The sequence below is a fragment of the Diplotaxodon limnothrissa genome, linkage group LG8, assembly GCF_057381915.1.
Source record: "Diplotaxodon limnothrissa isolate DT_005_m linkage group LG8, D_limnothrissa_male_GT1.1, whole genome shotgun sequence".
In the NCBI taxonomy this organism is placed as follows: domain Eukaryota; kingdom Metazoa; phylum Chordata; class Actinopteri; order Cichliformes; family Cichlidae; genus Diplotaxodon; species Diplotaxodon limnothrissa.
Window position 1 is genome coordinate 10,644,949 of NC_140603.1, and position 15,627 is coordinate 10,660,575.

General features: G+C 38.9%; 1 protein-coding gene across 1 annotated transcript in view; it reads right to left on the reverse strand.

Annotated features, from left to right (window-relative positions):
* The window catches only part of antxr1c (ANTXR cell adhesion molecule 1c), a 38,288-nt gene that overhangs the window by 19,350 nt on the left and 3,311 nt on the right, over nucleotides 1-15,627 (reverse strand). Inside the window, exons 2-9 of the mRNA XM_085360456.1 lie at nucleotides 7,733-7,804; nucleotides 6,416-6,487; nucleotides 4,663-4,744; nucleotides 4,509-4,539; nucleotides 4,348-4,421; nucleotides 4,129-4,197; nucleotides 3,617-3,697; nucleotides 1,037-1,097 (exon numbers count right to left, since the gene is read on the reverse strand). Of these exons, the coding sequence (XP_085216582.1) occupies nucleotides 1,037-1,097; nucleotides 3,617-3,697; nucleotides 4,129-4,197; nucleotides 4,348-4,421; nucleotides 4,509-4,539; nucleotides 4,663-4,744; nucleotides 6,416-6,487; nucleotides 7,733-7,804 (542 nt within the window). The remainder of the gene's footprint in view (nucleotides 1-1,036; nucleotides 1,098-3,616; nucleotides 3,698-4,128; nucleotides 4,198-4,347; nucleotides 4,422-4,508; nucleotides 4,540-4,662; nucleotides 4,745-6,415; nucleotides 6,488-7,732; nucleotides 7,805-15,627) is intronic.

The window sequence follows — 15,627 nt, forward strand, 5'->3', positions numbered from 1 at the left end:
TTCTATTTAAGCCTCTCCACAGTTGCTGCGCGTCTGCAAGCTGCCTTGCAACCCACCCTTATTGCAGCTCCTGCTTTTCTTGCTGTTTCTGACTAAATCAGTGCCACAACTCCTGTTATTAATGTCCTCCCTGGCTTGCACTTATGCACCTTTGCAAATACAAGGGATTTCTCCATCTTATCCATGTCATAAGGTGGATGAGAAAATAACAATATCTTGACTGTAGTGGACCTGAGTGAAACTGAGCTTATTTTTCCACCATTGTCATGTAGAGAAAATAGCATGGGCCTTAGTCTCCTTACATTGCTTTAAAATACAATAAAAATGAATAATATAAAATAAATAGAACTAATGTCTCTGCTGGACCTTAAATAGTTACAATGTTGCCTGTCAAAAATTGAAACTACTGTTATATATCAGCCGTATACGTATATAATAAGGTTAAATCTGTGAGGCAGCTTGCTCTAGCAGCAGGCCATGGTATAATATTCAGTGTGAAGTTAAATAATTTCCCTCTTTATGGGTGAAAGTAATTCATTGCTTCATAAAAGGCAGATGTGAAAAACAGTCAAAGTCCTTCTGCTATTGCCAGAAACTTTTAATCCAACCCTGCTTTTATCTGTTCATTTGTGGCTTTTAATGTCCATTTATTGTTGCTTTAACTGTCATAATCTTTCTCTTGGCAGGAGAGTAAAGAATGGTGTCTACTTTACATCATATCTGCAGGAAATCTCACCCCTGCCCCCCGTCTCACGGTCCCTCCTTTTAATGAGACTCTAATATTTAATGAGACTGTAATATTATTCCCTCCGTGTTACCCCATCCCAGCAGATTTCCTGTAAGTAACCTGGATGGCCATAAATGGTCATTTCTTTCAGTCTGGGATTGTCATAATTCAAAGAAGCCGAGACCAGGCACCCACTAATGAAAATGACACAGTGGAAGGAGCAATGGTTTGCTGGCATATGTGTCGATGACTCAGGAGGGACCGAGTTCAGGCTGTAATTGTGAATGTGTGAGTTTTATAGCTCCTCACCTCCTGCACAAACACTGGAAGGCTCAGCTGCCAAAATTTCAATGCAGGATTTCTTGATGATCTGGGGGAGAAAAGACAGCAGTGATTTTTCCACATTTATTTTGATACTAGCCTTGTTCATGAGCCAAGAGCTCAATTAATATGTTTTGAGTATATTTGGGAGTCATCTGATGTAAAATAATCCTTAATAATACTTATCAGTGTGTGTCTAAAAAACAAGTTTGGGTTAAACCTCTTCCCAGAATACTCAAAACTCTCCCTGCTTTGCAAATACAGCTGAATACTTTCATGTTTTGATTTCCTTATTATTTTAGTACAATGATGAGTTTTTCTCCCTGGTGATATTATTATTGAGTCTCTAATTTCTGTCTTTTCTTGACGACTGATTTGTTCTGAGTTTCAGTTTTGCGATCATGTGTCGTGGTTAATGTCTTGATTTTTATCTATGACAGTTGCAGTTCGCACCCTTTGTCTCATTTCTCTGTTTTTGTGTTGGTTCCTCTTTGTTTCCCTGCCTGAGATCTTGCTAAGTTGAGTATTTATGTAAGCACTAGTGCTCTTTTAGTTATTTCCTGTTATTTCCTGCTTTGAAAGATCTTATGTCTTGATTACCTCCATCAGCCTCTAGTTCCCCATTCTGTTTCCAATCCCCAGTTAGTCATGTGCATATAAATAATCCTGTTTGATTTTTGTCACATGATTTGTAATGCTTGCGATTCATTCCCCTCTTTTCAACCCTTTGAGATCTTCAGTTCTCTTTATGGATTTATTTTACATTAATATACCTTTTATCCTACCTTTTAGCAATTAAAGCTTTTAGCTGTTGGATCCTCCGAGTTCTGAATCCTGCCTTTTATGACTCTGACTCTACACTCTGCACATCTCATTGTGACAACTTTATCTTAAATTATCAAAGTGAAGGGACTAGTGTAACTTACTTTCCGATGGTTATGTTCTCCAATCTTAATACTTTTACATTAGAGATGTTTAAAGCATTAATAAAAGCAAGACTTAAAAATGACCGATCCTTTAAATAGGAAGTGAAAATCTTTTAAAAGAAATTCCAGCCTTAGATATTTTTCAGGGTTTTTTTCTTTTTTATATACTCTGCGTAATAAAACAGTGAGACACACAATGCATTCCATTAAGGTCAAGGAAAAATGATTTGGTAATTACATAAGATAATGTTTTTAGCTATTTGACCATTATCAAACTCTTGGAGCTACAACGGATTAAATGTTCAAATGACAATCATTTCAGCTGGAAATGATCTGGTCACTGGCTAACGACTATGAGCCTACCTTTGTTTATTATTCGCCGAAAGGACGACTGCAGCTGAGAATATTAGGCTTTAGAAAATTGTGATTTAGCTGAGTATATTGAGATTTCTCATGTGATGTCATTGCCTAAAATTTGGATGTGATACAGCCACAGATTTCAAGGGAAAATTACATTTTCCCAGACTGATTGGCAGCCGTTCCTGGAGGTTGCTGGCTGTTGGTGGGTGAGAAAGAAGAGGGTAATAAACCAAAAATCTCCTTGTGACAGCTTTGCCTGTAGATTCACGTCTGTCTGCAAACACTTCCAACTACTAGCTGAGTGGTATTAAACAGAAATGGAGGTTTGCCTCAGAGCTTCAGCCAACATGTTTCAAAAGAAACAACTTTCACAATGAAGGTCTCCAATTCCGGTTTGTATTGCAGTTCTTACATTTTCACTTCAGCTCAGAGAGCAGCTGGCCAGTGTTTGTAGACAAGTCCATCACTTCCATGCAAACCATGGGAGACCGCAACAATATCCTAGCGACCAAAGCAATCACAAAGAATGTTTCTGCCGACCAGCTGAGGAACACACATTTTTCCCAACTGACAGGTAGGTTGCTAGGGGAAAATGGGGGTCACTGATCAGTCAACAAGACCATGTGACTCGAGATTTATCAGTCATTTTCCCAATGACTGCCATAAACCTCAAACAACCACTCTCTACCAGTTGATGAATACTAATTTGACCCCCATGACCGGTGGTTGCCAGATGTTCGTGAACAAGTCTCAAACCTGCGCGACTGGTCCTTGATTCACTTGATCCTACACTGTCACTGTGATTGTCACAGATCCAAAACTGAAAAAGCAAAATATTGCTCAGTGAGCTGATAAAAAGCTTTTTTTTCACCATGCTAGCTGTAGGAGAGAACGCAAGTTGAAGTAGCTTACCCTGCTTGAACTGAACTCTGACTGTGTGTGTTTCAGCCAGTATACACAAAGAGTTACAGTTCTGCGTGTTGCATGACAGAATACTGAGCAGAGAGTTGAAACCTAGACAAGTCAGTGCTCCTTTTAAAAGCTTAAAAGGAGCACTGTATTAACTGGTCTGAGAGAAAATAAAATCTAAAATCTTAAAGAGATATTCAGTCATCATGAAATTGTACAATAGTGTTTTCAAAAGTCAGGTTTTGCTTTCAAATAAACAACTGTTTAAAATGACATTGCAGTGAAAAGGGATCTTGTGTTGAATATGTAAATACAGATGTCTGAACGGAGCCTGTATGGGCTAGTTTCTCTGCAAGGAAAAGTGTTTATTTACCGAATCAATGACACCCCGCAGGGCGTGGAAGCCTCCCAACACAGGAAACACATGTTCAATGGTGTCTGCAATGGTGGCCAGCTACAGTGGGAAAGAAGTTCAGACAGAGGTACACAAACAGAAGAGAACAGAGGAAGGATTAACAAACTAAATAATCAAAGGAGGCTAAATAAACTTCAACAATGAAAGATGAGGCCATGACAGGGGGAAAGCTGCCTCAAATGCACTCATACTCATTTGAAGCAATTTCAGATGTTTTAGAGGTAAAGAACTGTACAGTAAGAGAACATTTGAAGAGATCAGAGTTAAAAATCACTGGAGTTGGTTCACAGGGAAAATGATGGGTTACCCAATTTGTAAGATTTCTTCTTTTCCAGAATAATGAGCACATGTGGTAGAGTACATGTCCTGTGGTGAATTTTTGCTTTTTTCTCTAATCAAATGTCTTATATTTGGGGGATTAAAGGGAATAAACTTCCATATACTGCACAAATTTGTTACATCTGAATTACCTGTGTCTCGTTGAAGTCTTTGACACCAACACAGTACACAATAGCTCCCAGAGATCTGGCTTCATTCGCCTGTTTGCACAACAAAGGCAAAAAGTTGAGCAAACTCCAGAAAACTGTCAGTCATGAAGCTAATGAGAGCAATTCTGCTTCCAGTTTAGCCCTGTTACTGAGCTCTAACCAGAGTCCCCTGGAAAATCAGTGTTAGTGTGAATTTGTTACCTGATGTTGTGCATCTCTAAGCTGATGCTCATGTAGCTCTCCATCAGTCAGAGCAATAATCACGCTGGCAGTACCTGCAAATCATATACGCTGTGTTGTAACTTCACCATGTGCTCCATTGTTGCCCAAAAAATGAGATAATTATGTTTATTAATGCTTACCAAAGTTCTCTTTCCTTATCTGCTGATTTGCCTTTAAATAAAGTCATAGCACATTTCAGATTTAAACAGGTAATAGAAGGAGCCTTGAGTAGCTCTGTTCTTAACAGACTGATTTTGCAGTGTAAAAATGTTACACATTACAGCACACACTCACAAGCTGTAATCCGAGGTGCATGAAGGTATCTCCACCGGGAACCTCTCTGTTCAGTGCGTTCAAACCCTTCGTGATGTCGACTCTGCAGAAAGTAACAAAGCACAATTGGATTCCTGTCCTGCCTGTGCATTTCTGGAAGCTAACCTACGGTACTGATTAAACTTTTTTGGTTATTATATATAAAGCAAATACAGAGTTTGTACAATTCTAATGAGCTTGAAAGTCAATATTTGGTATGACCACCATTATTCTTCAACACAAACTCAACTCTTATATTCAAGCTTTCTTATAATTTTTTTAAGTATTCAGGAATAGTTCTCCAGTGTCATTCAATAATGCTGAAGTTTGGGCTCTGGGGAGGCCAATCCATGACTGACAGTGTTTCATTGTGTATTTTTCTATCCAGTTATGCTTTTACTCCATTGGCAGTGCATTTGGGATCATTGTCAAGCCGAAGAATGAAGCTGCTGCCAGTCAGATGCTTTCCTGATACTGCATGGTGGACTGAACTCTGAAACTACTTTTCTGCATTCATAATTCCATCAATTTTTACAAGATTCCTACCACTGACTGAAATACAGCCCCAAACCATGACAGATCATTCACCATATTTTATGGATGGCTCTAGATGCTCATTGTTATACTTCTCAGCTGACCTCCTTCATATATATGTAGGGTGATTATTTGCACCAAAAATTTGAAATTTCATCATTCCACAAAGACCTGTTGCCACTAATTTTCAGTCCAGTTCTTGTATAATTTGGCATACCTATGCCTTTGTATGTATGTAGAGCAATGTGATTCCCAGCAATCAGCTGAATCACCTTGGCATATCTCTGCAGAGTATGCCAAGGTGATTCAGCTGATTAGTGGGTATCCCACTCTTGGTGCAAAAATACTATTTTATATTCTATTTATCCACTAAACTATGTTATCTTTGCCAATTTCTTGTAGATTCAACTAAGGAAATGAGAACAAATAATAAGATGCTAATAACAAAGTGCCTATAGATACAGCTTAAAAGTTACGTGTAGACACAAAACTGGTTCAGAACTTTTTCTCAAAAATACTTTTAAAACACAACAAGACACTTGCACACCAAGCCAAAGGAAATAGTGCTCTGGGGATTCTCAGAGCACCAGTATTTTGCATCAGTTGCTGTTTACATTTTTGCTTATTAATTACTGACTCACTTGGGACTTCCTAGCACTCCTGTTTTCAGTTTTGTCTTTATTAGTTTAATTTACTACTATTAGCTTCTGGGGGATCCCATCTTGCTTACATGTATTCAATATTTGCATTTAAGATTTTTTTTTTAACTGCATTAAAATCGTTGCTTCTTATGTGTTGTGTTCCTTTGAGCTGTGAATTTATTGACAATGACATATTTGGGGGCTTGACCAGCAAAATATCTGAATACTTTCACTACTTAAGGATTATTCTATTCTAAGCTATAGCCACTTCTGTTAGAAATGAAACTTGTTTACACAATAGCAATTATCAGTGCTCTCATTCTCATTCTTGTCTCTTATTCAACAAATGTTATTCTGTGACAGTTCCACAGTGACATGGGCCAATTTTCAGTTTTATCTGCATTGATTCTGATGCAGTGGATTAAGTTTACTGTCGCGTGAGATCACTTCATGCTACAAAAATTTGCACACGAAAACACTCAGCTAATGTTAGCTGTGTCTAAATACTGACATTAAAAGGTTGTATTCATTGTAAGGTTATATAAGAGAAATTAATTCACCTGTTTTCCGTCAGTTTCAAAATGATGGACGCTCTTGAGGAAAATGTTATGAAAGACATCCTCAGCATAGGACTATAAAAGGTAAAAAGAAAGAGCAAATAAAGCATCACACGTATTATTAACGGTTCACCCAAAAGAATGACCAGGAAGTACAGATATTAGTATTCGTCCACTAAGGACAACACCATGTGTGAGCAATACAAACATTTCTATGTCATCTGAGATTGATCAGAAACAGTTATTCTAAGTAATAACAATAAAACACAAACAATATAACAATTTTCCTAGAAAACATAAAATAACTCTTCGTATTCATGACTTTTCTTTCTTCTCTTTTCTTCAACAGATATCTTGCTGGAGACAAACGACTTAACTGATTCACTCCAGCAATCTGTGTTTCTAGCTTGAGATCGATTATTTGTTTAGAGCACACAAAGAAGCCATGTGACATGAAGTTGTTCCAGTGTGCAGGATTTGAACCCTTTGTTGCGTGACAGTGACATAAATGTTGATATTGAGGCTGCATTGCTGAATCTTCAGATGTGGAAAAGTTCTGTTTACTGGTGAAAGGAATTACTCACACTTCAATTATTTGAAGCAAGAATGTGTGTTTCTTGTTTGAGACAGTAAGTTAGCACAGATTTGGATTGTTTAAAACTTTTTGCATAGTTGTTAAAAAACTACAGCTTTGAGGAGGAGCTGTTCTTTGCTATGACTAGGCCACAAAGCTCCAGGTGTTGTGGCCTTCAAACCGTGTGGGGAAAAAGCCTTTCAGTCTGGCTGACAGCTGGCTATTTATTGAAACTTCTTGCTTTTAAATATATGCCATATTTTAAGAATGATATTTCAATTTTGAAATTATAGATGCAATATCTGCATCTTAGAGAGATGAGAGAGATCTTAGAGACATTTGGAGGAAAAGAACTTTAAACTAAAGACAGTCCATCAAACCAAGCCAGCTCACATACATAAAGACAGTTTTGCCTGTAGTCACTGACACAACTACTGGAGACTGAGTGAATCATCAGCCCGGATACTGAGTGACTTAGCATATGGCAAGCTGTAGCTGTAAGGACAGATTTTTTCACTTTACCAGAGTGACTACTCTGTAAAATGTGCTTTTCTCTTCAGTAATTTATATCTCTGGGCTCCAGGAAGTCGAATACGAGGCAACATGCTGTTTGGAGACTGACAATGTTGGTTCCAAATGTTGATCTTGCACTATACGGTGTATATCACCTATATTACCACATTTATCTATGCAAATCTGTTGGCTTAATTGTGTCTGTTCACACACGCTCATTAAGTGTCTCTTACCTTTTAAATTTTTCTGCTAAGTTCTTCACAAACTCATAGATTTCATTCCAGTGATCCTTCACACTGCCAGATCTAGAAAACAGATGGCACATTTTAAAAAAAGGTTATATCAAGAAAAATGTGAGAAATATGACTCTGCTTGATATCATAGTAAGTGATTGTAGCAGTTCAAATAAAAATAAGAAAATGAAAACATAAAAAACAACTTCATAAGTTATCTACTGTATCAGTTAGACTCTAACCTTCATATGCTAGAGTACTCATACAAGAGGATAAGAGCTTCGTTAGCCAAAAATGACAGGGGGTCTAGTCATTAGCTCCACAACATGAAGAACAAGCTGTATATATGCCAGGCAAAACACAACTGCTCAACCTGTTAGCAGTGCCTTTACTGCGTGTCATTTACTTGCAATAAAAGTACTGTTTTAATTTATTTAATTAAAGTAATTTGACTTTCATTCCTGAGCTGCCAAACATAACAAACATGCTATCATACTCATTAGCAAGAAATAGTTAATCTAATACGCCATTTGTTAGTGATCCTCAGAGGGATAAATGTAAAACTTAATTTTGTTATGAATATGGATTATTTTGTAACGAAAATATGTGTGTAATAGTCATTTGTGGCAGGAACGGGAGTATGATTTAGCAAACTCCTGTATCATTAACGTGGCCCTTGAGGATGAGGAAACAGACCGTGGTCTCCCTAGATGATCCTCCATAAAAGTGAACTATCATAAAATGATACCCTGTGGAGCTGCCTTCATTTCCTCTAGCCAGACACCATGTGTGCTGTGGGGCGATTTTATTAAGAGCGATCATTAGGGGAGAGAGTTTTGGGCATAAAGTAACCAGCTAGGGAAGAAGCCAGAGAGATAACAACGTGTAAATGAGCCAACTGATGGTGGTAAAATTGGAAGAGGATGAAGCAGGAATTATTTAGTGTTATTTTCAGTACTGATATGAGTACGTTTTGTTTGTTTGTTTGTTTCAATCTTAATTCAACTTATTCACCTGCATTCATCTATGCAGTTCTCTAAGAAAGAGACAAAACACAAAGGCATGTCATATGCTTAAAGTGGAAGTTCATATCCTTGTGATGGGAGAAAATGGGAAACAGACTAAACATCCACTCTGTTATCCTACTTTCTAGCTGAATGAGTTCCTTGCACACTAATGGTCCATATAGCTGTCTGAGACCTCTAGACACAACAAGGTGAATCAACCATTCCTTGCAAGCAGGTTTCTCATGCTTTAAGCTGATAATAGTCATGTGTATTTGTATTTGTATTACATGGATAGCTAAACTTGCAGGAACCAACTTAGCCTTTCTTATAGGAGTTGGGTGTTTTGGAAAACAGCGCCAGTTGCATGGCCTGGCTTGAAATGGAAATGAATTGTGACTAATGTTATTTTCCTGCAATAGCATGTCAAAGAGGTTTTAACCCCTGGTGTTTTTGTGTTATTGCTTGGAAGCAGAGGGGTAATTATTGAATTTGGCCAGGATTTGGGGAGGATAGAGCCAGGGAATACCAGGGAGTTTCCCATCATGCCTCAGTCATTCAAGACTTTTTATCGTGCCAAACCAGACTCTAAGCCTTCATTAAATGCTTTGTTAGATGTATTTGTTTCATATAATTTTTGTTTAAAGTAGGAAATAATACTTCCACTGCTCATTTAATATATCCAAGAGGTCAGTACAGCTGCCCACGAGCAACGCTGACATGTCTGACTTACAAAGCTCAAGACTTATTTTACAGCTACTGCACAGAAATTTCAAGCGTGGTTTATCAGAACTTCTTTGACTCATACAAAAACCTTATCAAGAGCAAATGCTAAAAAAACAAACCAATTGATTGCTCAAATGAAGCCAAAACGCCTCTGCACTATTATATCTATGTATTATGTAACTCTTAGTGGTTTTATCCTTTAATTCAGAATGGTTACAAACGCCGGTCAACTGGGGAAAAAAGCCTCTTCTAAGCGTTTTCTCTGTGTTTTTGCAGTTCTGATGACATGACTTGCTCCCCCCACATCAAGGCTTACATTCCTGGGAGGCTGACTGAGCAGAGAAAGAGGACAAGACCTACAAGCTAAACAAAATTCTCCCAAAATAAGAAGAAAAAAAAGGTCTGAGGTAGACTGTAGCATTTAGTTCAATAAAAAGTGCAGCGCAAACAGAAAGAGTCCCACATACACATGCAGACGGGTTCAAACCTGAAGGAAAGGCAGCAGCCAGGTTCTTGTGCAAATTGTTCCATTATAGCAACAGAGGAGGGGAGAAAGAATAAAAAGTCTGGTGAAATTTGCAGCTAATACTTGTGACGAAGTGTGGGGATCATTCTTGAGTATTTACTTAACACGAGGGTGAATCTGAGGACATCCACGTTTGGTTTTTAGCTGCTTATCTGTGCTTCTGGACCACTGTGGCTCATGTTTGCCTTGGAGCAGTTGTGATTGTCTGAGGTGGCTACAGTCATGGGATTGAGGCCTAGCTTGCAGTTTCACTCACCTGTCCAAACAGTGCTGGGAGAGGAAGTGGTCCTTTTCATTCTCTGATTCTTGATGACACCATTTTATACGGTGTCTTATTCCCACCACAATCCCTTGATCTAATTTTAATGACCTGAGTTGAACACCGAAGTTTAGCAGTGTGCGGTCTGGACTCAGAAAGCAAAAGTTCAGAAAGGTGAGGGCCGGCCACAGACTGCCGACTAAGTGATGACGCCCAACGGCGGTGTGAAGTTGTGTCATAGCAACTTGTCATAGCCGAGTGACAGCGTTTTCTCTGTACTAATGAGATGAAAACCATGTGTCTTGTTGTAAGCCATCTGAGAGCCGAGAAACAAAGAAGCAAAAGAAAAGGAAGGACAGAGCAAGGGAAAGATGAAGAGCTTTATCAGTCAATTCCACTGTGGGAGTGAGATAATGGGAAAAACCTGTTGGCTCATATCAAAGTGCAAGAAAACATGCCAGTGGTTCAGTGATTTAGTTCAACTCCAAGGCCAAGTTTCTGACCTGCTTTGGTCTGTCTGAGCCAGCATGGCCACTAGAAGACCGAAGCAGCAAGTAAACAGTCTGTTTAGTCACTGTGCAGTTCTCTGTTTTACAGAGACTGGAGATCTGTGTTGCTAAATAGCTAGTTTTCAGTTGTTTTGCCAGATTTAAGACCACTCCTGGAAAAACACTGTAATCCATTAAAAAAAAGAGTAAGCACGCTTAGCTTAACATGAAAAATACTGTGGCAGCCAATTACATAACACTGTATAATTTGACATTAAAAGAACATTGAATGTACTGATCTGATGAACATATTGCAGATAAATCAGATGGAGGAAAAGGTGTTTAATGTAGGTTTTGTGTAGGTTTATAATGAAAATACAGCTACAGGGCCTCTGCCGTTTCACAGTGGCTTTTGCAGTTTTGCTCTCAAGTGCAGCAATGGTTGCTTTTACGTTGTCCTGTAGGGAACCTGTAGGGGTTTTCTTGAATTGTTTGTCTAATAATTTTAGATGCAAGGACAGGAAATGAAGAAGAAGAATGTCGGGTAAGAGACACATTTAAGCTCTTTGTCCAAACTAAAGTGCGATCTCAGGGAGCAGCGCTTCAGACACGCTAGAATGAAGCATTTGAACATCCAAATTACTTGTGGTGCAATTCCATCTGATTTTCAGTAGAAGTAAACTCAATTTCCTTGTTAATACAGAAGATCAAATGTGACAATATGTATTTAGATAATATCTATTTTTCTAAAGTTTTAAGACGCATAGTTTCAGGTTAGATTGCTGAATTTACAATCGGGTGGTCTTGCTTTCTTTTGTCTCTGCAGCTGAGTCACATCATACGTGCTACATTCAGGTTTACATTCAGCCCTTAGACCAAGCTATTGTGCATTATACAGTATTGGGAACATCGTATCTTCTGCAACATTATGCATATGTATGATTATTTGTAGCAACCTTGAGTTTCCAAAATTGCTAAAAGCACAAAGGGAGGTACTATGCATCATTACTAGTCACTGATGCTAAACACACTGTGACTTGTGGGTTGAAGTCCCCCATGGGTTTGAGTAGCCCTGAAGAATAAAAAATCTTTAATCATTCTCAGTAATGCCTTTTTCTGCTGACTGGATAGATTTCGCAGTGAGTGGACCTGCAGAAAATTACTCAGAGACTGTGTGTATATCTCGAAAGCACAAAGTTCAGCAGGAGGGGAAGGGCAGAAGAAAGACAAGAAGAAAAACATTGTAGAGGAGACAGAACAAGCAGGGTACGGCATCAACAGCACAAAGAACTTGAAGCGTTTATGACCTTCTATGTTCATTGGCTTTCTTTTTATTTCCATCCACTGAACAGTCTTGACACACGTATGATTTTTTACTTTTCAGTCATCTCTTTGTAAGAGATACTTGCCATTTCAGTTTAGAGTGATAGACTGCTAATATTTGCTAATTAGTATAATGAGCTGAAAAGCTCAGAGCTTTCAATGGTTAAGTGGGATAAATGACACACTGCAACACGATTAGCATTATGTAAGAAAATACCAGTCTAAAGCTGCTTTGGAGAATATTTCAGGTTTTCACCAAACCCAGATAATTAACACACAGCTCTGCACTTTATTAAGTTTATTAAGTGTTGTAGCATCTCTCAGCTCACCTCTCTGGGTGTATGGCTATTTTGCTTCACTGCTCTCATCAGCCATGCGAAGAAAGCAATAAGCCTGATGTAAAGTACCTATATAGCACCAGTTGACACACAAATTTAGTGACGGGTTTGACGATTAGCTTTGGAGCTGGTGGAAACCGAAACAGACCTTAACAGCTATTTGACCATTAACATACATGATCTAGAAAAGGCTTTCATTTCCTAACAACAAATTAAATTAAGGGAAAAAAAGTAAAAATTATTTTATTGTTGCATCCATTGGTTGCTCTATTACCTCCAGTTGGCTAGGTAATAATAAAATTGCTCAACGTTGCAGTCACAGTGGAGAAAACAGTGGTTGCCGACCACAGTATCACCAAAATTGTTAAGACCATGTGCAATAAACTTGCAATCTCGTCTTCTATCAGTTTGCTAATGAATGGGGTCGAGTACGGAATTGTTTGTGATAATAATGTGAAATTGGAGAAAACCACAAATCTGTTCCTGTCTGTTGCAAATATGTTGCCATCTGCTTCGACAGAAATTCAAATTAAACAGAACATTCACATTAACTATTTACACTCAAATTCCAAGAAGTAACTCTAAAACACAAATTCCATTGCAAACATTGACGCAGCTACTGAAGTATTCTGGATACAACCAGCTGGAATGGGAAGTACAGCTGTGTGGTGGTTAGCATCGTTGCCTCACGGCAAGAAGGTCCTGAATTTAAAACCAGAATGGGACTTTTCTGCTGCAACAACTTGCAATCAGTTGCCAAATGCAAAAAATAGACAAATAAAAATTAAATGCAATCACCAGGGGGCAGCATGCATGTGGGAAAAAGCTCCCTACACCTTAAAGCTTAGTGGTGCGACATTCTTCTCGTGGTTCAAAGTGTTGAAGATGAAAAAACAATCCCCCCAAAAAACAAACAACAAAAAAACTCCACTAAGGAGTCCATCTACCATTCCAACTGGGCCTACCCACACCACCCCAGCCTGCAGCCAATGATGCCGCACCAACTTAACTGAGTGGGAACAAGGATTTGTTTGTTTAAAATCACTAACCTACTTTTACAGCCACTGCAGAAGTCAGAGTCTTTACTGCGTGATTGCTGAGCTAACGCTGCGTGTCTATTCCAAAACCGAGAGGAATCGTTAGGTTTGATACTAAGTAACAAGCTGATGAACATTATGTATTCTTCAAAGCATGCTCTTCTTTCTGCATCAAATATTAGAGCTAGAATGAGATACAGTATATCTACTTTTTATTCCCCCAGTCTTGTTTTTGCAACCCAAATTCTTGAATGACAGATAACACAATATCATGTCAACAGGCATTTGTCCTTGCTGTAAACGTCACAGCAACATTTTGTAAAAAGCCCCAGACAGCAAAACACAGAGTGGGTGTCATTCCACAGCGAGAACGTATTCAGACATTTGAAATGTATTCACAGACTGCAGCTGCACTTAAGGTTTTCCACTGACTCGTCTGGATTCCGGAAGCATGACCCAACGCCCAGCCGGAGCGCTAACTTGTGACTACATTAAAAGACAAGAGAAACATTTTGCAAAAACAACGACAAGACTTGATGAGAAAATAACAGATAAACTGTTATTTTTTTAACACAATTAATAAACTGAATAATGTGTTTCCCCATCTGTAGTCAATAAAAGTAATACTGTAAAATGTAAAGAGGATGTGGAAAAAAGGACTAGTACTGCATAACACTGTTGTAATGCATTTTTGCATAAATTCAATCACCGGATACTGTTGATTTACCATATTTGAATCTGCACCCACCCATCAAAAGAAATGCAAACTTCATTTTGAGGTTGAACATTAACATGTACCCTATATGTGAATTCCTTTATCTGCTATGAACACACCCAAAACCATTCCTCAGGCAATGTGTTCCATATAAAACAGCAAGCTGCGACCCACCCGGTCTGAATCAGCAAATGCAAAAAGTATGCAAACCCGCAGCTATGTAGGACTTAAAGATATGCAACATATTATCACAGAGGTTAAAAGGCTTCATGATTTTAGGAACATCATGCACAGTGCACCAAGCTAACTTAAATGATAAATTCATAACGTCCTGTTTGGAAAGTCGGGACATCATCTGTTGGCTGGTTTAGTTTAGTTTGCACGCTGTTTGTAAGCCTAAGTCTGTAGGTCAGGGCATGTTAGTATTGGTCTTGGGACCCTATCATCCTATGAGATTTATTGCTATTCAAAAGCCTAAATCTAAATCCTTTATTATTATCCAAGGCAGTTTAAGGGCTATTTGACCAAGAAGGAGAGTCCTGGAGTGCTGTGCCAGGTGGCCTGGCCTCCAGAGTCACCTGACCTAAACCCAATCGAGATGGTTTGGGATGAGATGGACCACAGAGTGAAGGCAAAAGCACCAACAAGTGCTCAGCATCTCTGGGAACTCTTGAAGACTGTTGGAAAACCATTTAAGGTGACGACCTCATGAAGTTCATCAAGGGAATGCCAAGAGTTTGCAAAGAGGGTAGCTACTTTGAAGAATCTAATATTGGGGTGGCTGTAGCTCAGGTGGCAGAGCAGGTCAGCCACTAATCAGAAGGTCGGTGGTTTGATCCCAGGCTGCATCCTGGCTGCATGCCAAATATCCTTGGGCAAGATACTAACCCCATGTTTGCCTACTGGTGGTGGTCAGAGGGCCTGGTGGCGCCTGTGTCCGGCAGCCTCGCCTCTGTCAGTGCGCCCCAGGGCAGCTGTGGCTACAATGTAGCTTGCTATCGCCAGTGTGTGAATGGGTGAATGACTGAATGTAGTGTAAAGCGCTTTGGGGTCCTATGGACTAGAAAAGCGCTATACAAATGCAGGCCATTTACCATATATAAAACATATTTTGGGTTATTTCACTTTTCTGTTTACTACATAATTCCATATGTATTAATTCATAGTTTTGATGCCTTCAGTGAGAATCTGCAATGTAAATAGTCTTGAAAATAAAGAAAAACCATAAAATGAGAAGGTGTGCCCAAACTTTTGACTGGTAGTGTACATGCGCAGTTTACTTAGAAAATGACTGTGCCACGAACAGCCCAGGGTTGGCTGTCCACAGCCAGGGGCCCAGTATAGAGACGAACGAAGATTAATACACTGACTTCTGTGGAATTAGCACGAGTTTGATGATGCCATATCGCTGACCTTTATTTCACTAAACTTCTTCTTTTTTTTTGCTAATAGCTGATAAAAACATGTTGCGTTTTGGCA